This window comes from Zonotrichia leucophrys, chromosome 3 (genome assembly GCF_028769735.1).
Source record: "Zonotrichia leucophrys gambelii isolate GWCS_2022_RI chromosome 3, RI_Zleu_2.0, whole genome shotgun sequence".
Taxonomy (NCBI): Eukaryota; Metazoa; Chordata; class Aves; order Passeriformes; family Passerellidae; genus Zonotrichia; species Zonotrichia leucophrys.
In genome coordinates this window covers 74,726,259-74,748,357 of record NC_088172.1, presented here as the reverse complement: position 1 = coordinate 74,748,357, position 22,099 = coordinate 74,726,259, and the positions used below count along the sequence as shown (strand labels likewise).

The following is a 22,099-nucleotide window of genomic DNA, read 5'->3' as shown; positions in this document are numbered from 1 at the left end:
AAAAAATTATTTAAATGAATGCATTATTATTTACCTATGCATCTTTGAAGCGGTGACCACAGATACTGGAAAGCACAACTGATATTTTATAATGTCAAAGTACACATTACCAATGAGAGGGTACTGTCTTTGGGTACACAGCCATTTCTCTCAGCAAAGGTACACATTTCTAAGTCGACAGACACAGAAGCTGTGGAGCTTAGAATCAGAATTCATCGCTATATATCTGGCTCTAAAAGACAGAATTTTTGGCTTAAGTGAACCTTTTCCCTCTTTCTCTTTGCAAAACAAGCCAGTACAACCCAAGGCCCTGTCTGCCTTCAGAATTTAAGTGATTGTGAATTTTGTTTTGGTTTTTTTTCTCCCTCTATTGGCTGTGGATGTGACAGCCTCATACTGCTAAATTGCCCCTGCTAGAGAACTCTGTAAGTCAGGCTATGCCTAAATCTTTTTAAAGTTAGTGTCCTTCAGGCTCACAAGAGAAAGTAATCTGTTCACATTATGAACTATTGTGGTGCCTAAAATGAGGATATTTGTGTATCTAGGGAAAGTTTAATTCCCAGATTAGGCATCTAGTTTCCTGTAGAACCTATAATAAAAACCAGATTATCACTAGTTTATTGTGTTTTTTGAGCTAAAAGACATCCAAACTAGGCAGCAGCCAATGCTGATGGAAAATGTGTTGTTTACACCAGTTCCTCATTTTTTGCACAGAAAGAATGGGTTATCCAATGAAGTTTTAAAATTCTGTCCTACAATCAGAATCTTAAAACACTTCTGTTACTATTAAAGCTAGGAAATTTCTTTCAAAATATATCTGGAGGCAATAGAAGGAGCAGAAGCAGAGTAGGGACTGGAAGCCAGGTTTCTTCTACCCCAAATGAAAATGGATAAGCATCTTAAATCAACAGTAAAATCTTTAAATGCAAACAGATAGAAAGAATTCTGAAGAGCTAGAACATCAAATACTGAAAACTAGGAGCAGCACTACAATACCTTCCCTCAAATCTTTGTGACTGTAAGCTCAGTTTTAAGAAGTTTAAGATGTTCAATACTAGCTTAAGTGATTTGCTTTCTGTCGGGTGCCTGGTAAGGCAGACAGCTGTATTAGAAACTTTCAGACAGAGCAAGATTTTCAACATCATCTTCTGCAACTCAGGCAGATGTTCTGTGTTGAAGATTGGTTATTGAAACACATGTAACAAAAATAGTCCCCACTTGCACTATTCAGTCATGTTTCATAAGGCTGGATGGGGTTTACATTACCCAGCCCCCCAGCTGAAACAAATAAGAAATGTTGCATATGAGTTCTCAGGGGATTTAGGCACAAAACCAGTACTGAACATTCCCTTGTGATCAAGATGTTTGTGGATGTGTGCACACTGTGCAACATAAACTGAGGTAAGTCAGTTTAGGTGCCTGAACAGAAAGACATTTCTCCAAAAACAAACCTAGTTTCTGCATGTTAGGTATGAATGCTTGAATCTCTGATGCAAAACTAGCACCTGCTTCTTTCCTTTCAGATGGGCTTCATCTAGCTTTGAGAATTCAGCTTGGTAATTCTCACTACATAGAACACTGCCAAAGTTACTATGCATTCTAAGAGGCAGAGAACTTAATGAGATCTTCCATCTTGGAACTGGCTTTAAGATTGCTTGTTACAGGCTTAAAGTTTCTGAGAAAGTATCAGGAAACATTCTCCAATAGCAACGAATAAAAGATAAATCAAATCTTGCATCTACTATTTTCTTGCACCCGAGCTGTCTAAATGAAAAATAAAAACTGAACAAGGCATGATTCATAATAAATCAAAATCTAAAAATGAATTTTAAAATCAGATGTTAAAGGTGTTGTCAGTGGAATTTTCATTATCTGCCTTTTGTACACTCTTGTATTTTCAAGTGTGACTTAGAGTTTTAGAAAAATGTCAATATTTATGATTTGAAAGGAATGAAAGAGTTTTCTTGCCCTCTGTTTACATGCACTTTTATTTATCTCTACGAAACTCAGACCCAAATTACTTGCTTTCTTCAGGAAGACTCACCCCTCAAAAAATCCTGCTTACTTCTTCATGAAAAATCCTAAGGAAAAGCCACTCTGGTTTTGGTACTGCTGCAGGAATTTCCTCCATCTTAACATCCTTCCCTCACACACACTCTTGGAGAATCCAGCCTAGGAAATGTATGAAGAAAGCAATGGAGCTACAGATCCATTCAATGCCTTATGCAAAACCATCCATTGAACACCAGCTGCCAAGAGCACTCTTTACAGTCCAATGGTACATGCATCAGATAATATTATTCTTATGATACATTGTGCAAAAACTGACATCTGGACAGGCAGAAATCTCTTCAAGATCCATCTTCTGAAGTCTAACTTCCCATTATATGAACAGAATGCATTTTCTTCTTAGTCTTTGCAGAGTATTTACATTGATTCCCAACATTATCTTCACATGAAGAGGAAATTAAAGACTTAATTAGAATCAGAAAATCCCAGGTTAAAAGGGCCCTCAGAAGACCATCTGACCCAGTTTTTTGTGGAAAAAGGAAGCCTATATGAGATTATTCAGCACCCTGTCCAGTAACATCTTGCAAACCTCCAGTGATGGAGACTCTACCATGTCCCTGAGGAAGGTTGTTCCAGTGAATAATTGTTCTGGCTGAAAAAAAATTCCATCTTATCTTGAAATAAATGTCCTTAAGCACATAAGTTTATGTTCTCCTTATGTTCTCCTTCCAAATCATTACACAATGATTACACCCAGCTTTGAAATCAATCTAGACCTTTCCCATGCACCAGATCTATGAGGCCATTCGTCACAGAAGCTTGTCTATTTTATTCTTAAAATTGCCAGTGATAGCTCTTGTCTAATCTCTTTACAGACCACTGCCCCCATATTTTGAACAATTTTTTATAATACTGGAATCAAGTATTTTGGGCTTAAAGTTAATCCATGTCATCATGGTTTATCCTAGCTGTCAAAAAACTTCAGTCACCTAAACCCTAAACAGTTTTAGGCCCAAGAAAACTAATCAGGAAATGTTCCCTCTTTGTCTTATAGCTTTATCTTTTCCAGAAAAAAAGTCAGTTTCTCCAGAATGGCTAATTTCACATTTCAAGGGTTTGCAGTATACAAAGTCTCTAGTTCAAAAAAAAGCACCAAATTCACTGTTTATTTCATAAGAAAAAAATGTTCTGATATTCCCAGATGATCTCCATCTTTTCTATGACATAGCAAATGTCTTTCAGTTCTTCTACAGTATATTAAAATTTATATCTTCCTTTCCTCCACAAGAAGACAGGGAAAGACAACATGATTGTGGCCAACAGTAAAAATTCACGCCCCACAAGCAACCCAGCTCTAACACTACACAGCACCTTAAGTATGCCAACAGAAGCAGACAGAATATGGAATTAAACACATTTAATAATTTATATAAAACATATTTACTATTGCTGTCCATTGTGCTACACTTATGTTCAGACTCTACAGGAAAGACTCTTCAGGAAACCCTCAAACTTCCAGAAGTGCCTTGGCATTACATGAGCTTGAGCTCTCTGGTGCCATGGCAGATTGAACTTGCTGCAAACAGGTTCCAGTGGTCCTTCCTCCCTTGTCCAGCCCAGCCATGTGTTTCCGTTCGCTGTGTTACCCCAGTCTGTGAGATCACACACTGAGTAATCCTGAAATCTAATGCAAATAACAATTAAGCTAGCCCCAAAAAAAAGCATTCTGTAGCCAAATCAGCTCCCTGAACTGTCTCAACACATGATCACTGGTGCAAGGAAGAAGGCAAGGACAATACAGGGATTGTACAGCTGCCCAGATAAAACCTGATTAAATTTGTCATGGAATGGTATCTGTTAGTATTTGTAATCTAAAGGGCACAACTTAATGCATAATAAATTTCCAGAGTTTTACTATCTACTCATTTATTTATCACTCCACAACAATGTACCTTTTAAGTTTCTTTGTTTTGGTTGTATCTGATAAGGAAAGACTGTAATCCTGGGCAAATGTGCATTGACTGCTCAGTAAATAACAGCTGCACATGTGATCTAGTGACCGGATCCTGCCTATGACAATGACTTCCTATTATTCTCTGGTTTCCTTGCTAATACATAAAAGTGATTACTAAAAGGACTTAGAAGATATTTTTTCCTAAAATCACACTGTGACATGGACAGACTCCTCTTTTCTTATCTGCCTCAGCCACCACTGACAAAAGACAAAATATTCCTTGCAAATATATGAGAAATGCTTCATGAAAAAGGAGTACTAGGGAAAAAAATAAATAGAAAATAAAGGAAGCAATGCAAATTGAAGTAGGAAAATCCATTGGTATGTCTTAAAAAGCATGAACACTATCAGCTAAAATAAGATAGCAATTAGTAAGGGATTTAGATTCTGTACACGTGAGAAATAATACAACAACCTGCTAATTGGAGACAGTGCTATTCAAATGTTACTGATGAACAAAGACTGGTAGATAATTATGTGAAAGGAGGGGGAGGGTTACAAGAAACACTTCAGTCTAGTAGACTGAGCCCCAGCTGAGAAAAGGCTAAAACAATAACCATGAAAACAAACATTAATAAGCTACTGTCACAGTACAAAGAGGATAAAGAAGAACATGTTTGTTTACACAATGAGGCAAATTTTGTCTAAAGACAGACCTACCTTTCACAAGAGAGTCATAGAGAGATATGCATGGTATGATATACATATATCCTATAAAATATCACAGTTTATAGTCTGTTCAGTAATAATTTCGACAACATGCACTGGGAAAACTTACATGTGATTATTTTTGTTTAATTACTAATATACTTTTTAAAATTTTAATTATGACTATAGAAAACAAATGCCCTTATCTGGCTTCTGGTGCCTTTGTTGCCATTAATAATCATTGGTTGTTCCCAAGAGATAGAAACAGCAAGAAACCTCACCTAACAGGGATGTTGTAAAAGAAATTCATTAATACTGTATTTGCAGAGCACTCAGATACCACAGTGAGAAACAGCACAGAAAGGCCTATGAGGAAATTAATCATTCTGCATTCAGTGCAGGATCTGGCAGATGTGCAATGAAGAAAGCCTAGAGACATACATTAAATATGAAGATAAAAAAAGATTCTAGCCATTACCAGCAGAAATAATATCCCCTGAATGAACATCAACTGCCTTAGGCATTGAATGTTTGATGCATTCTCATTCAATATAAAGGAAAACTCTCTGATTAATATGCTAATATTACAACAAGTACCAGCCAGGTATTCTGTGCAAAACACAGAATCTGATAACGTAATTAAAGTCTATCATAAATATATGCTATGGGATTAGTATTTCCTCATTTTTGCATACTTAGTTTTGCAACTAAATAACACTCCCACAGTCCAGCAATTATTGGCAAATGTATATTATCTCAGCAGTCAGAGAATCCTGTCACCACAGCTGACACAGTGGGATGTGTTAGCACAATAAATCAATCCATGTTTCATGCTGCAGCCACTGGACTTCTGTAATCAAGCTCCCCTGCTTTACAGCTACCTCAAATAAGTCAGGACAGCATAGAAAGGCTAAAAACCAGTTACTGGAGTGGTGACAAACCAGCAGGTTCACAGGTAGCTCAGATGTCTGCACTAGCATTGCGATTGTGAATTACTAATTTTATTTCACTCCACATCAGTTCAGTTCTGCTCCCCACTCCACATAAGTAATTTATCTTACTCCATCAGCCCACATTTGAAGTCAGATTTCAACCTTCTCCTCTATTAATCAATAGGGACAGCTGCTGCAGAGGAAGCCGGTAGGACGCACCATTGTGGTGGAAAAGATCTATAAAAACAGCTTTCTACAACTCTTCAGAAATGGGGAGAAGAGGCAAGGGACTCAATGCATGCCTGTCTAGAAAAAGGGAAGATGTGCTGGAATAATCTGCCTGGCAGAATATACTGCCTGGCAAATAGTTTTGACACCTGTGTTGAGATGCAGCCATACAGGAGCCTACCATGGTTCCCTGTACAAAAAGGCCAAAACACTGCATGAAAATATGGATAACCAAGTACTGGTCTTCAAGCATTCCCATGGGCTTAAAGCAATTCCACTTTGGTGGAATTTTATTTTCCTTCTTAAAGCAGACAGGGCATGCTACCTGAAGATTCCCTTAAGGTTGCTGAGCAATATGGAACCTTAAGGGAATCTTCAGGTAGCATTAACAGGTACATCCATGGGCAGCAGCCAAATTATCCCTCATCCTAGCCCTAGGAATCAGTCTGCACCACATGAGGGCACAGCCCAGGCATTCTGATCACTCAGCCTGCTGAAAGGAAAGGCAAGACTCTTCCACCCTCTTCATGCAATACAATTCTCTCTCATATCCAGTAGAACAGCTTGGAGACAGTCTGACTTGTGCATACAATCTGCCTTGGAAAGAAGAGCCAAACTCATGCCCACCTAGCAAGGTGAAGGCAGACCCAGAAAGGATGAAATTCCCAGTGTCCCACTGGCTGTGTATGTGCTTTCTGTCCATGCTACTGCCCATGGCTCAGGTGTAAAACATGTTTGCTGCTTAGGATCAAATCAGAGTCCTTTATCATGTGATGAACCCCAGAGCAAACAATGATATATACAATTCCAGAGTTCAAAGATGATGACAACAAAACTCATAAAAAATACCAGCAACTTTCTCCAATCCTTTGTAGCTTAGAGCACAAATATATTGATAATTTATTTTAAATACTGTAAGATTTCCTGTCTCAGAAATCTAAAAAAGGCATAAGGGAAACTAAAGCTAGTAAAATTGTAAAAGCCTGTGTTCTGGGGTTTTTTTTTTAACCTCACAGGTTAGATTAATTCCCACATAAATAGAAGGAAGTGTTGAAACATTTCTCCTCCTTTTCTAGCTAAAAATTTCTCCTCATCTTTTTTTGAAAGGGGATAATTTTTGGTATTGGGTATTTTTAATAAATGGTACTTAAAATATCTGCTGCCAGTACATCGATATGAATGTACAGGCCTACCTCTGCTATCCTCTGACTCATAGGAATTTGGGATATTAGAATCACATGGAAAAGAAACAACTTTTCAAAAGATAATTTCACTGACATTGATATTAAAATACCAATTTCTTTTGAACATATCAGAAAAAGACATTCCACACATATCTGACAAAGTATTTGATATATTCTTACTGGTTATCAAAGAATCAATATCTCTTTTGGTTATGTAGCAGAAATCATCAAATCCCTGGAACAGGTAGTGTTATGAAATTATGAGGATCTATAATTATTAACTATTTAATGAATTTTAAGTCTATTAAATTTAAATAACATGTCAATCTTGATTAAAAGCCAATTTCCCTGAGAGATAAGGACTTCTACTAGGAATATTCTTTTACTTGTGCAGTGAGCAGATTACAAGGAATTTAAACAAATATAGATTGATTTTTGTGGAAAGAGGGTACCCTTTATTCTTCACCATGAACAGTCATGTTATGTTAGGATGCTACTACACATAACAACTCCTTTGCCTAATTAAATGCTTTAGAGTTTCCTTTGTGATCCATACAGATATCTTCATCAAAAATGATCACCATCAAAACACATACATTCTTTTTGATCTTTGAAAAGTGGATCTTATCCTTAAAATCATCATTTTATCAGATATAGATAACTAAGAGGAGAAATGTGTATGAGATTGCTAGAACTCCCAAGAGAGACTAATTTCTTTCAGCAATTCTTGAATTCTCTTTACTATTTTTCCACGCAGTTTTACACAAAGCAAGTTCATTCATGCAGTGTCAATGTGCAATCCCACTGTGGATAGGGGGTTTTGAGCCTCAAAACTACAATCAGGAAAGCAGAGACCAAAGAAATATACATAGCACAAAGAACCTTGTCAGCTGGTTAAATTTGACCAATGGTCTATTTTCCAGTGCTTCAGGATCATCAGTACCATACACGTGTTGTTTTGTTAATTTACTTTGCTGTTGCTCGAGAGAGGAAAAGTATCTTGTCCCACAAGGTATTAGCCCAGACTCTCAGGTTATGTTTCCTACTGTTAAAATGGCTACAGGGAATTTAAACACCTCTCTAATGCACTGCCTTTTTATTCGCTTGGGACCTGCACACATCAGCTACAGTGACAGTTTCAGACTTCTGACATCTGTGAACCAGAGAAAGCTGAAGGATTACAGGGTCGTAGTGCAGTACCAGTCGTGTGCGTTTTATGCACCATCCAAGTCTGCATTTTAAACAGCAGGAACATCACGCAGCAGCCAATGGCAGAACGACATAAGGACCTTGGTCTTACCCTTTGCTTTCAAGTCGTTTAATACCTTGGATTCCACGGGCAGTTTATCGCTCACGAGCTTTATCTCAATATTTCGGGACGCCAGTTCCAGCAGCTTTTCAAAAAGACGCTGACCCTGGGAAGGACATTAAAGGAAAGCAGAAGGCTTTAGACCCAGAATTGATCAAACTGTATATCAACCAATTAAAAAAGCTCGCTAAAACAAAAACATTATAAACAACATCTGAGTAACTGTGTTCCTAGATATGATTAAATCTACTCTAAAGCTTTGCACCTCAAATTTCATTTTCTTGGAGAAATACTGTTCTGAAGGCCAATAAGATTTCTTAGTTTTCCCAGATTGTGCAATATTGACAAGGTGACAGGTGTCAGGAAGAAAATGAAGTGTCCAGGGGTTTTATGCTGCATAAGGACATTTTGACATTAACTTTCTCTAGGAAAACAGTTTATTACATTTTTTCTGTATTGAGTGATATTTTTTCCAGTGGTTCTAATCACAGTACAACACATTCCCAAGTAGCTGCATGCTCATCTTCAGATGAGTTACACCAAGATGAAACATAATTATCTGTAGGTATTTTATGTGTACTTAATTTTTATGCTGCTGTAAATTTTTACTATTTAAACCCTATCTCTAACACAGAACAAGAAAAGGAAAGCCATACTGAGCTGGATACATGTCAAAACACAAATTTCATATGAAAAATAAAATTTTTATTCACCACGTTTTTACATATTGAAGGAAGAAACAAGAAGTAAAACTTCTGATTGCATTGCAAATGTTTAAATTTTAGGTTGAATATTTTAAATTAAATAAAAAAATTGAGTAACATAAACATTAGTAGACCATGTGAAGAATAAACTCCTGTGTTGTTTACTACAACTACAACCAGAGCTCACTTCCTTGGTGCTATTCTAACCTAGTACTGCAGACACCATGTTCAATTAGCAGCCCAATACAGAAAGACTTTGGGCTTATGCACCTGACAAAATGCCTGCCCTACCTACACAGTTCACTTTAGATTCAATGCATTGTTTGTCCTAGGGTAAACCTAAAACAAAAAAGCAATAGCTATACATCAACTTTCAAACAAACAGGTAGAAGAAAAAGCTCTTCACAGAAACATGTAACATAATTCTCTGTACAAACTAAGAATCTTAAAATGATCCTTCCATTCAACAAAAATGAGCAAACCAAGAGCAGTTCAGGTTGATATAATATGATGCAGGATGAACCAACAAAACCTCTGACAAAAGCCCTCCCAACACTCTAAAAACCCATTAGTAGCAGAGAGTGGAAAGCCTAGAAATTTGCCCTGTAATTGCCTAGACAGATTGATACTTTGAGCCTTGATGGGCTTTAAGCATTACACAGTCACAGAAAGTAGTGCTTCCCCTCTCTAAAGTACAGACCTATTTTCTAATGTTCACTTATTTTGAATATATGTGGCAAAATAAAAATACCCATCCCCCTAAAATATAGCTTTCTCAAAAATACCAATCAGGCAGAAGCTGCAATGGAAACAGAACTACTGTTTGTTTTACTTTTGTGATGTATGCCTGCTTGCTCACTCAAATCCATAGTACAGCTCCCGGCTCATCCCAGGGCTCACAAGAACTTTTCAGTGAACACAATGCTTCTATAGTGAAAGCATTAAAGAATAGCTAACAGAACAGAAAAACAAAAACATTCTTTGCATGAAGCTCCAAATGCTTCTTTTACTCAGATTCAGCATTTCTCAAGGTTGCCAGGTGCTTCCATATGTAAAAAATACCATCCATGATTTCAACTCACACACCCAAGAGTCCTGAGTTGCTCTGTAAGTTTAAGGAGTGACTTTCCCTCACATATCTCATTAAGCTAAAAAAAATCCTTAATTATTACACCAGAGATTATGTTTGGTCTTTTTAAGAAGAAGCGCAGATGTTAGAGAGAATTTAAGAATTAATGAGATAAGACTGTGGAGGAGATGGACGCTCCATACAGAGTTATGCAGCTGCTCCAGCATGGTTCTGGGGGAGCAGAGGGGCACTGACTGGTGTTCCTGAGTGCCCTCCTCCCTCCAAGAGGGTTTCTCATGCAAGTGCTACTGTCTAGACTCTAATCAAATCTGGGACCAGCCATGGCTGTCCTGCTGTCTGCTGAATTTCCAACCCTTGCTTTGCCCCATCCCCCAGCTACCCCCAAGCATCAGGCTCCTGGCATGCCAGAGCTCAGCCAGCCTTTGGATATGCTTCATATGGGTTCAGCACTTCTGGTTTTCATTAGCTACATCTTTGCAAAAGTCAGCTGGGAAATTCAAGGATTAAAAGGTTTGCATTATGCATATTAACTAATAGAAATGTAAGTAGAAAAAGCTACTCAGGTTCTCTGTGTTGATTCCATTTACTAAGTAGACTGATAAACACTGTTTTTGTCTAGGTTATCTGTAAAAACTGATTTTGTCTACAAGAACAGCAGAAAACTCTGGCATACAGAAATAAACATGGAAAATGCATTCATAAATTTGTCGGAAAATTATTATCATTGTCAAAACAAATTAATGGGTTAACTGTTTTGACAAAGAAATGTTTAGAAAGTTAATATCTAAAACTGATTAAATGAATTGCTTCAGGGGATGGATCCTAATTTTATATAGGGAAATACAGTAGTTATTTTTGGATATTATTGTCACTTCTACCTGCAGGAGATTACATTCACGCATGATTTATAAAAGCTTTGATAAACAAGCCTGGACTTTCTGTATTAATTGCAGCTTGGACAAAAAAGAATCTGGCAGCACCTCCTGAGTTTTCCCTGATGTAAGCAACACAGCTGTCTCCTACAGGCCGTGCTGCCTGCTGAACAGCCCATCCTATGGATTCATAGATTGCTTGGAGTGCAGCCCTGCATTCCAATGAAACCATCTCCTCTGAAAATGCATCTGTTTTCCCATCAGGGACACCACAAGCTATTCAATTATGGCTTTTTTTTTTCCAATAATGTTTATGAATGGTAAAACCCCAGATTGATTCAACATCTCTAAGTAGTGATGGTTAAAACTATGAGCGCACTCACCACAAATACTTGTGTTTATACAGGTACATAAAAACCACCACCAGTGACAAAATTGGAAAGAATTCCCTTTGTCTCACCTGTCACTGCATCATCCCTCAGCAGGCATTCATACCCCCAAGGCTTAAGCTTGATGAACCAAACTATGAAAAATTTAAAACTTGCTTTTAAAAGCAAGTACATACTCCACTAAATAGGGTTACTAGAAATTCTTACCACACTGCTGAAGAACCTAGACTTCTTCTCCATTAATATTAATTTGAAACTCAGTTTCTACACTTTCTGACATGTTTACTTGCAATTTTACTGGTTTGTTCTATGAAAAGGAAAAAAGATAGGACAGAAGGTCTGAAATGTTTTGTTACTGCTGTCAGAGCATTTGAAATGCTTCTGTTGAATACAAACCCTTATGCTGTCATTCAGACCACATTCCCTTTGTGAGACAATACCAGGCTGCTGCACCACTACGTGACAGTGATCAGAAGCATTGCTATATACCCAGCTTGTGAGCACTGAGAAATAGGAGCAGCCAAGTGCTATGAAACTGTGGCTACCTTATAGCAAAATCTGCATTTTAACAAACAATACCACCAGAAGTCTGCTTATCCTGATAAAATATTCTCTTACACTTTTCACTGAGTTGTTTGAAAAACATCAAAAATGACAAAATAGTAATGTGGTAAGCATTTATCACATGAAAATGTGATAAATTTATAGAATTTTCATTTATAGAATGGAGTAAGCATTTATCACGTGAAAAAATTTACTTTTGCATGGTGGCTTTAAACCAACATTAATCTCAAACATCAATCCCAACTGTACCTGCCACAGAAAACTGGTGAATTAAAATAACCCCAAAGTTGTCAATACCAAAAGGTCCTGAAATTTCCCCCAAAGCAATTTATTGGCAGACTGTAGACAGGCTGACTGTAGTCCGGCTGATTTCCCTTGTCTGCTCCTGTCTCTGACACCATAGGTTCCTCATTAGAAAGAAAATGGAGAGATACAAATATGAAAATGCTGCATTTCCTGAACGACTCTCAAATTGCATTACTGTATTCTTCAGTAACATAGATTCCTACAGTTTATAAAATGCTTATCTTTTTAATCCCACAGAAAAAGCCTGGTTATCTCATAGACTTTTCTTCTGGTTTTATGTATATATTTCTACTATTTTTTCCCAAGTTTTCCCATAATCAAGCCTCTGGGTATATTTCTAAAACATCACTAAAAGCCATAACATGCTGGCAGAAACCAATAGTGCAAATAAATCAAGAAATCCTAACTTTTACAGCTGGTATTTTATACAGAACAAAGGAACTTAAATGCTTTCCTCAATTCTTCTAACCAAACAGCAAATGCAAAGGAAAGGAATATGGTTTCATTTTAAAAACCCTCCTTTCATTGAATTTATTTTCTATGCCTCAGTCAGTTCCAGGAAATGCCACCACCTGAAGAGGAGAGATGTTTATGTTAAGATAAGCTTACAGATCTCTACAGCTGATCCCATCAAATTTCCACTGGGAGCTGCTAGACTGGGAGATATCTCTTTGTATTTATTTGCATTTTTAAATCATTTTCAAGGAAGGGAACTTAAGCCCTTGCACTAACATTTGTTCTACCGAACAAATCACTTAAGCTCCTTGGGCAATGCATGTGCGAGTGACTCATGACTTCTCACCAGAGATTCATTACAAAGCTGGACAGCTGCCTTACATGAGACAGAGTATCAGATGGATGGGGGGACTTCTCCCACCAAGCCATATGGGAGATGCACAGTAGGTTGGTGAATAAAATCAGAAGCATCTATTTTTTATGTGATACTTGTAAAAATCAGATGCAGATCTACCCCTGATCATCTTATGTTTATCCAAATATCCATCCAGGGCCAACTGTGTCATACTCATGGCAATACCAATAAGCCATGATGGCATTGATTCTGATTTGTGAATAACAAACTGAAGTTTGTGAAGGACTTGCTGGAAATCTAAAAGGTCATTCTAAATTGAAGTTTCAAAACATAAGACGACCCAGAGGAAATGAACTGCGAAAACTGTGAACTGGCATGATCTTGTATTCACCTCTCTCTTGGCATTGAAAATGAATCAAAAGCCATCCTAAAAAAAAAATGTCTCCATTTTCCTCTACTATCTCTAAACATAGATTACCACAGGAAGAGCCACATACCTACATTGCAAGAAAACCTCAGTACTGCTACATGACAACTACCCTGCTATTTGAAAACACACATATTACAATACAAACTCACCAAAATATGTGGATTTCTTCTGAATGAAAAAAGCAGCCTAGAGAGAACTCACAATTTTGCCAAGCAAATATTTGTTTATTTGACTGCTTTATCTGTTGTAGAACAGAAACACTGTCTCATCATGTGTCTGTCTTTAGAGAATCCAATTTAGCAAAACTCATCATCTCAGATGACTGAGCGCGGCTGTTGTGACCTGGACAGCTCAGTTGGCAATGAATGTTTATTTAGATTTATAACAAAAAAACACAGACAAGCAAGAGTCAAGGACACCAGGTAATATACCCACAAACAAAAATACAGAAAAATACAGCAGGAAGTTCTGCAATTTTATATATGCAAATGTATATCCAGTATACATTTGGACAAGACAGACAATATGTATACATAAAGATGACACATATATTGGCATATATATGTATGTGTGCATTCAAAGTTGCAGAATTTCCTGCTGTATTTTTCTTCAATATGTATATTGCTAATATGTGTGTGTACATGTACTCATTCATCTATGCATGGGAATACACAGATGTATATGGAGAATGTAATTAAACCTTGTAACTAACTGAGAAAAAGTAATCTATCCAACTCTGCTTTTCTCCTTCAAAAACCCATGTCTGTTCAAGTGCTCTTGTGGAGAACCTTGCTCTCCAGTATGACTTGAATATTCATAAAATGGAAATTGCTAATTATATAGCAGGATGTGGATCCATATGGAAAATGGTTATGTCCTTAATTTCTAAAAAAAAAGACTCATTCAAGGAACAACTAGAACTAATTCACTAAGCACTCTACTACCTGGGAGTTTTGTATCTCATCCCCTTACCTTTCATAATGCTTCTGCTATGCTGGGCAAATTTCCCCAAACTCAAATTGTAAAGACTTGAGGGCACTGGAGTTATTCTTCAAACAATTACTAGATTATAGTTATTGAAACTTTTCTGAAATTTCACTTCTACTTCATTGAGTGGAGAAAGCAGATGTAATGATACAAGTTTTCTCCCTTCCTTTTCACAGAGTGAGCTTTGTGTACATTCTCTGGGACAGCAGTCTGCTAAGAAACATTGCCTCTTGGCAATTTTTTAGCAATCAGACTGGCCAATAACAATATAGTGTTTTAGCATGAATAGACAAGCTTGACAGAAAGATCTATCAGCTGTTCAGCCCACGCTGCTGTACAAATGGGAAAATGACTGGAATATTAATAGCCTTTAAACAGAAGTAATTACTCATTTTTGTAAGACTACTAGCAGGCAGAAAAAGATAGCTAGAATAGAGTATTATGAAAAATGTTTCATTTTTCTGGCTTTAACTGTGCATTTGAGGACAAAAGACCAAAAGACCAAATCCACTTCTTAGATTTCTCTCCTTCCTTTCCCTGCTGAATGGTATCTTACAGCTTCTACTTTGCAATGCGAATGTGGAAAAGGGAATGGATTTGATGCTTAACTACTGGAATCCCAATTTCAATTTTGCTATTTTATATCCTCTGTTTGGGATTTGTTAGGCTCTGCCAGTTTTGAAGCAAATGACATGCTGAATTTTTTCAGACAAAATATTTTTGAAAGATTCATGCACATATCAATTCATGCACATCCTAGAAACATCTAAGGCCTTATCTCCTTGAATTCATCTGCTTGAATGACAGTACATGGAGTTGAAGCTACTTAGGCAATACATTTAAATAAAGCTTAGCTGCACAATTACATTGTGAAAAAGTCAATATTTTGATATTCCACATAAATTTATTCACAAATCACATTCCAATATTTATAAGCATTCTGAAATGTAGGATTTACATTACATTTTCTATTCATCTGCTCATCTTATATTTTCAGTACTCTAAATGGACATGCAGCAAACTTTTTCTGAAGAAAAGTTAATGTATGCTGCTCAACTGGGCTAATGTCTATTTCAAAAGAAGCAGAATATAGTTGGTCAGAATACCAGGATTTGCCTATCATCTACCAAAAGGCATTTTTCACTGCACCACATCAACAGAACTAGAAAGGAAAGCAAAGAGTTTATGCCATGGTATAACAGAGTTGTTTCATTACAGTTACCTGGCTGTCATTTTAGCACCATTTCATGTCAGCTGAGTGGCTCCTTTCAGCAAACCATCTATCCAGGGGAAAAGAGGAGATACTCTCAGCCTATCCCTTCTTTGATATCTTAGTTTCACAAATGATGCTAAATGGAAACCTTTCCTGACCATATTTCTAAGAGGATTGCTCTCAAGAATGAAGTGTTTGCTGGCACAGCATCACTGCAATGCATGTCTGCCTTATTCACTGTGATTTATGATTTGTCATGCTGTTTTAATTGCAGAAATCTTGAACACTGCTCCCTCCCAAGACTACTTTCAAAAAGCTATGAATCATCTGATACGATATTGTTCATTGTAAGTGTAATTCTACCCATCTGTCTGGAGAATTAATTCACATTGTTTGCATTTTATTTAATCAGTAGCACCAAATAGAAAATAATTGTATAGACGTATGAATATTATCAAATAGGTAGATGTGCTAATATAGATACAACTTGACAGCTTTCTTAAGGTTACACAATGTCTTTCTCTCCTAAGATGGAAGTGCTGTAAGCGTATGTTGAACGTTATCTTGTCCAAGCACATCACTGCTCTTAGAAATTTTGTATTGGCAGGAAAATCCCCATAAGAAAATTATTTTTAGACTACCCAAACAAATAGTTCTGCTACAGGGAAGGGTTTTAGTTCTGTAAAATTAAGTTTGACAACAAGAACAGACTGTTAAGGTCCCACTCTTTTGTTAGGCTAGAACATACCTGGCATGCTGATGGATGACTGTGATTGAGGTCCCACTGGGAAGACACTATGTCAACAGACTTTTCAGCCATATTAAGCAAATTCATCCAGCCTTGGAAAAGAGACAAATGGGATGGTGCACTGTCTGAATAGTTGATCCCTTCAGGAATATTTTCCACGAGAGCAACCCTGAGAATAGATAAGGAAAAAATAACCACTTAACAAAAGCACTTTTCTTTATTAGAAGGCTCCAAATTGTAAAGAACTTCAGATTTTGGGCCTGGGGTTCAACATCTGCTCCCAGAGGCTCTCAGCAGTTTGCCACCCTGTAACTCTCTCTGAAGCATCTGACTGTCATGCTCCACACCTCCCAGAACAATGAAATGTAGAAGTGACCTACTGCGAATGCAGCAAAGCCAATCAAGCTTTCAAAGCTCTGCAGAATTAGCTTACACAGGGAAAAGGTAGTAAGTGGGAACCAGTCCTTAAGGTGAGCATGGGATGAATGAAACCATCTCCTCTTACTTTGCCACTCTTATCTCTGAATATATTTTCTTCTCTCTAAGGAATTTGACAAGATGGACACTCCCTGGCATTCTCTTAGGTCTGCTTTTACAGCTGACATTTTATTACATGGACATCTCTAAATATGAATTCTCCCTTTCCAACTGCTCTAAACTACCCAATTTTTCTGCTTTTGTTTACCTGTGTAAGGCTCTAACTGGGACCCAGTGGTTAAAAAAAGAATTATGACCTTTTAGTTTCTTGCTCTTTTTGGAAAGCTCTTTGATCTTACTGTCTACAGTATTCAAAACATTTTCAAATTAGAGTACACAAATTCATATGGATACAATCACACCCAGGAAGCCAAACAAGCATTGTAGCAAACAGCTCAAAACATGCTCCTCTGCTTCAGGAGAATGAAATGATGAGTTTCATTCAGCACCTCACTTGTAGATTTCCTTAAATGGCAGAAGGTAAAGCTTCTTTCTATACTCAGTAGAGAAATTTTAAAATTAAATAAAGTCAAACAAGTTCTTCAATTCTGTCTTTAGGTAAAGAGAATAAATTTTCATATAAATGCCTCCAACATCTGCCACTTCTACTGTGAATGATACAAACCAGATGTAGGAAAGCTGTAATAGGAACTCAGAGAACACTCCTCTCTTGTATACAAGTACAGCAAGCATTTCCACACTGGTTTTGTACTTGTCAATAGTGTTAATTATCAACTCCAGTAATATGAATATAATTTGTAAACTTTAAGTAAATCATTATTACAAAATTCCAGGGTAAAAAAGATTTGTACATATTTTGACTCTCAGATTAGTGCAGTATATACTATTAATTCAGCTCATCCTAGAGTGTTCACATGGAAACTTTTAGAGCTATTTCAAAATATCAAGCACATTTGTAAAGTGAACCCATTAAAAGACTGAAGATTGATACTCTGAAGCAATGTTAAGAAAACCCAGCAAGAATTGTGATAAAACAAACCCATGGTCATTATCACACTCAATTTCCTGGCCTGGCAAAAAATCCCAGACCCAAAAAATTCCAAACCAGAACAGACACAGCTCCTCCTGTATGTTCTCCTACCCCTCAAAATCTGACAACAACGTAGGTATCACTAAGCTGCAATTACCAATGACACTCTCCACAACTTACTTTGAACACACTATTCCATTTATTAACATTTAACTTAGCTACATTGCAGTAATGGAGTTGGAAATCAGCAAACAAGCTGGAAAATGTTAAAAAACACAACTAGATTTTTAAATGTCTTTAAAGAATATTTTATTCTAAAACATTCCACCTACCTTGTTTACAAACCTTCTGAAATAACTAGTGCTCTAAAAATTAAGTGCCCTTTTTAAAACAATTAAAAATAAACTATTTTACTCTAACACCTTAGGTCTAGGCTAACTTCTGCCAAAAATCCTGTTATAGAACATCATAAAACTTTGGTCAGATCCCTTGAAAGCCTGGCTTGTTCTTTTTTAATAGTTGGAATTACAAATCATATCGCAGCTCTTAGCATGCTCATGTTTCTGGAACTTCTTTATGGACAGTTGTAGGATGGCCACCTTCAAAGAGCAAGAAATTGAAGCTGACACTACAAGGACATGAAACCACCCTCATAATCCAGTTGCAAACATCAGAAATGAATGCACCTCTTTCTGAAATCTTCCATCCCCAACTCAATCACATCTAGATACAGTAAAGAGTTATTCTGAATATGCCTCAAATACATTATTAATACCAAATAATTTTAAAAAATTATGTCAAATGCACTTCTGATTTAGCTAGAATTTAAAAGTGTGCATCACTCCCTTGAACAAGTAGTGACCAAAGTTTCCCAACATTAGAATATTGCCTGACATACACAGCATTTTCTAGTGGAACCCACACAAATCAATTACACAGGAGCCCACAAAACAACTGATAGGACTGAATCTGTCACAGTCACTTCCAGTGGTTTTAAGTAGTGTTTCCTACAGGCTGAACTGAACTTGTGTCTCACTGGAAAACAGCAGCTTGACTTTCACTTCTCCTGTCTCTTTCTCTGGCAAGTTGAGAGCCCCCCAAAACCTAACCCTGCCTCAGAAGGGCTAAGATGATCCGGAGGTCATGTCCTTGTCAAAGGAGGGCCAATGCCAGCAGGTCGATCAGGACATTATCCAGTCAGGTTTTTGCATATTTCCAATATCTTCAAACCAAAAACTCATCATATCTGAGATTACAGACCTGACCCAGCCAAACACATACATGTTTATTTCTGACTTCACATTATTTAGGTGTGCATTAAGCTATAATGAAGGAAGAGTTGTGGGCCATTGCTGTTCACATACATTTTATTACAGACACCATCAAGATATTCGTAAAAGTTTGGCTCTTCCTCATGGGCTAAAACTTTTTACTTTTTCAAAGAAAGTAGCAAGGAAAATTTACTGGGCAATAAAGAATTCAACTCCTCCTAAAAGGACCCTTGCCAAGGACAAGGTGCCTCTTGGCAAGGAAATTTGTCCTGACTATTGAAATAAACTTGCTCTTCACTGGGAGAACATCTCCCAACTTCTAAATCTGCGTAGCATTCACTAGGCTATGAGACCAGCACTAAATAACACAAATGACTGCACAGCTCTGCTATCGTATAATTTGAGTTTGGTTGTCCATTAGATGCCAAATGCATTCCAGTTAACAAAACTGCTATTCAGAACAGACACTATCTGGTAATATTTTTCCTACTCTTATGTTTTACCAAATAGCAAGTGCAGGGAAATGGTCACAGCACCAAGCCTGAGTCCGAGAAGGGTTTGAACAATGTTCTCAGGAACATTATGCGATTCCTGGGATGTCCTGTGCAGAGCCAGGAGCTGGACTCAATGTTCCTGATGGGGCCTTTCCAACTGATCATATTCTATGATTCTACTTTGCATTCTTTAGCAAAAATGAAAGAAAAAAAAAAGAAAAAGACATTTTATCTAGCTAGGGCACTAGTTAAAGTATTCTTTTCAGAGTGTAGATTTCTCTTTAATAATGAATTGATTCTGCCATAAACTTCCAATATTAAAACCCAATACCAAGCTCAGAAGTAATACAAAAAAGCCAAGCAGCAAGATTTTATACTAAGTGATTTTGCCTTTATAATATTCTCCTTTTGTTTGGCACAATAGCAAAGTTCCAGTGCTTAGTCAAGATGAGTTTCAGTAAAACTTCTGTGCAAAAATTTGAGTTTGCAAGCCCCAATCCCATCAATAAAAGCTAAATTTAGCTTTCAGTTTTGTTCCAATATGACCCACAAAGAGGTTCTTCAAATGTGGTATTACAAAAACTTCCAGGAGAGAAGGTCACTCACAGACCTTGAGGAAAGTTAGACATAGTGACATAATTTATTGCAAAAATGGCATATTAACGAAGCAAAACACAAATGTACCATGGTGATTAAAACAGATTTCTGCTATCCTCAAAATCATTAGCATATAACCTTACACCTGCTGAATGAAGATCTCCTTTCCCTCTCTGATTCCCTGATGCTCTATTTCATCTGGCAATGCCAACATAGGCTTGTGTCTTCAGTTTTACAGCTGAATATCCTCAAAACTACCTCACACAGGCTGAGAATGTTACCCAATTTCTGTGAAGCTGGACAGAGAGACAAGGGTCAGAGAGAGATCCAAGCTCCTCTCAGCTTACAGAAATGGGGCAATAGAATGGTATTTAATGCCTACCACAGAACAGACCATGACCTCAATAATAAGACTCTTCTGAGCTCAGCTATGGCTTGCATTTAGCAATTCCAAGTGAATTCTATACTTGGTTAAGGATTCTTGTTCATCTTTGACAGTTCTTTGGTCAGAAAGCAAGAAGGTTTGTTACTGATGTCACACCAATTTGCTCCTCAGAAGGAAACAAGGGTTCTTAATTTAGCATATGGGTTAATTAAAGTAGAGAGAGCTAGGACAGTGAAAATATATGTCTGTCTCTTGAAAAAATCTGGGGCTATTCACAGAAATTTATAGCCCTGTCAGAAAATTTAGCTCTGAAAATTCACTAGTATAAATGAAATATTTTTTTATGGTTCACACCATATTAAAACAACAAACTCTGGAACATTACTCATTCTGGTTTATCTCAATCCACAGTCATCCACTAAAGAAAACCCAGGTCATATGCACTCAAGCATCTCTACATCTGAATTTACTAACCACTAAAGGGAAGAAACTTGGTAAGGAAACACTGCAATGATTTGTATGAGGCAATAAAGAAAGAAAAGATGAAAAAAGGCTTTGACATAAGGCTGCTCTATTTCAGACAAGGGAGACAAAAAAAAAAAAGAGAAGATAATTGAGAAAGGTGTGTGAATTCTGCCCCTACACTATAGTCCTATTCAAAGATACCCTCTTGTGACCCCTTATTCTTTCTTTCTTAACCCAGAAGCTCTGGAATCACCATCCTCTGGCCTGAAGGACCACATCTACTCACAGAGTTCCAGTTCCACTTATAACACCAGAATCTTAATGTTTATTGCAAACCTACCATCTTTCTCTTTTTCAATTAAAGCTTTAATCATGTCTCTTTCAAACACTCCACATCCTTCTTCATCATTTCTACCACTCTTCATCCCTTCTACCACTCTTCCCCCTCAGATTTAATCATTAGCTGTCATCCTGGCTAAGATCACCTTCTCTCCCAACCACAGCTCTAGCTCTTGATTCTGAGAGATTAAGAAATGCCCTTCTACACAAGGTACAGTTACAATTTCAAAAACATGTGAAACAAACACTGTTTTCTGGGTTCACAGAGAAAATATCTGAAAAAAATAGGAAGAGTATAGCACAACTGTATTTGGATACTCTACTTAAAGACTTAAAGTGGTAATGATTTGGAAGATCAAGTGCAATAAGTCTGCTTTGAGATCAGAACTGAAGCATAAAGGTATCCAGTATATTTGGATAATTACATGGTATATGCAGTAAAGTAAAATCAAACTGTGCATTGCATGCAATATTTACTTTGTAATTAATTAGATCTAATTATTCCAGTATGGGAAGTTACAAAATGTGCTATCACATACTTATGCTATGAATTTCAATTTTAAATAAAACATGCTTGACCCATTATAAGGAATTCAAGACAGAACACCAGAGCTAAAAGTGAAATGCAAAGCTGCTAAGAT

At 37.0% G+C, this 22,099-nt stretch overlaps 1 protein-coding gene across 9 annotated transcripts in view; it reads right to left on the bottom strand.

Annotated features, from left to right (window-relative positions):
- The window catches only part of PLD5 (phospholipase D family member 5), a 176,173-nt gene that overhangs the window by 51,381 nt on the left and 102,693 nt on the right, over positions 1-22,099 (bottom strand). For 8 of the 9 annotated variants that reach the window (XM_064708840.1, XM_064708839.1, XM_064708844.1 and 5 more), the window contains 2 exons: positions 16,440-16,608; positions 8,317-8,431 (listed from right to left, as the gene is read on the bottom strand). In XM_064708840.1, coding sequence (XP_064564910.1) covers positions 8,317-8,431; positions 16,440-16,608 — 284 coding nt within the window. Of the gene's footprint in view, positions 1-8,316; positions 8,432-16,439; positions 16,609-22,099 lie in introns of those variants that run through there. The other variant, XM_064708847.1, reaches the window with a different exon arrangement.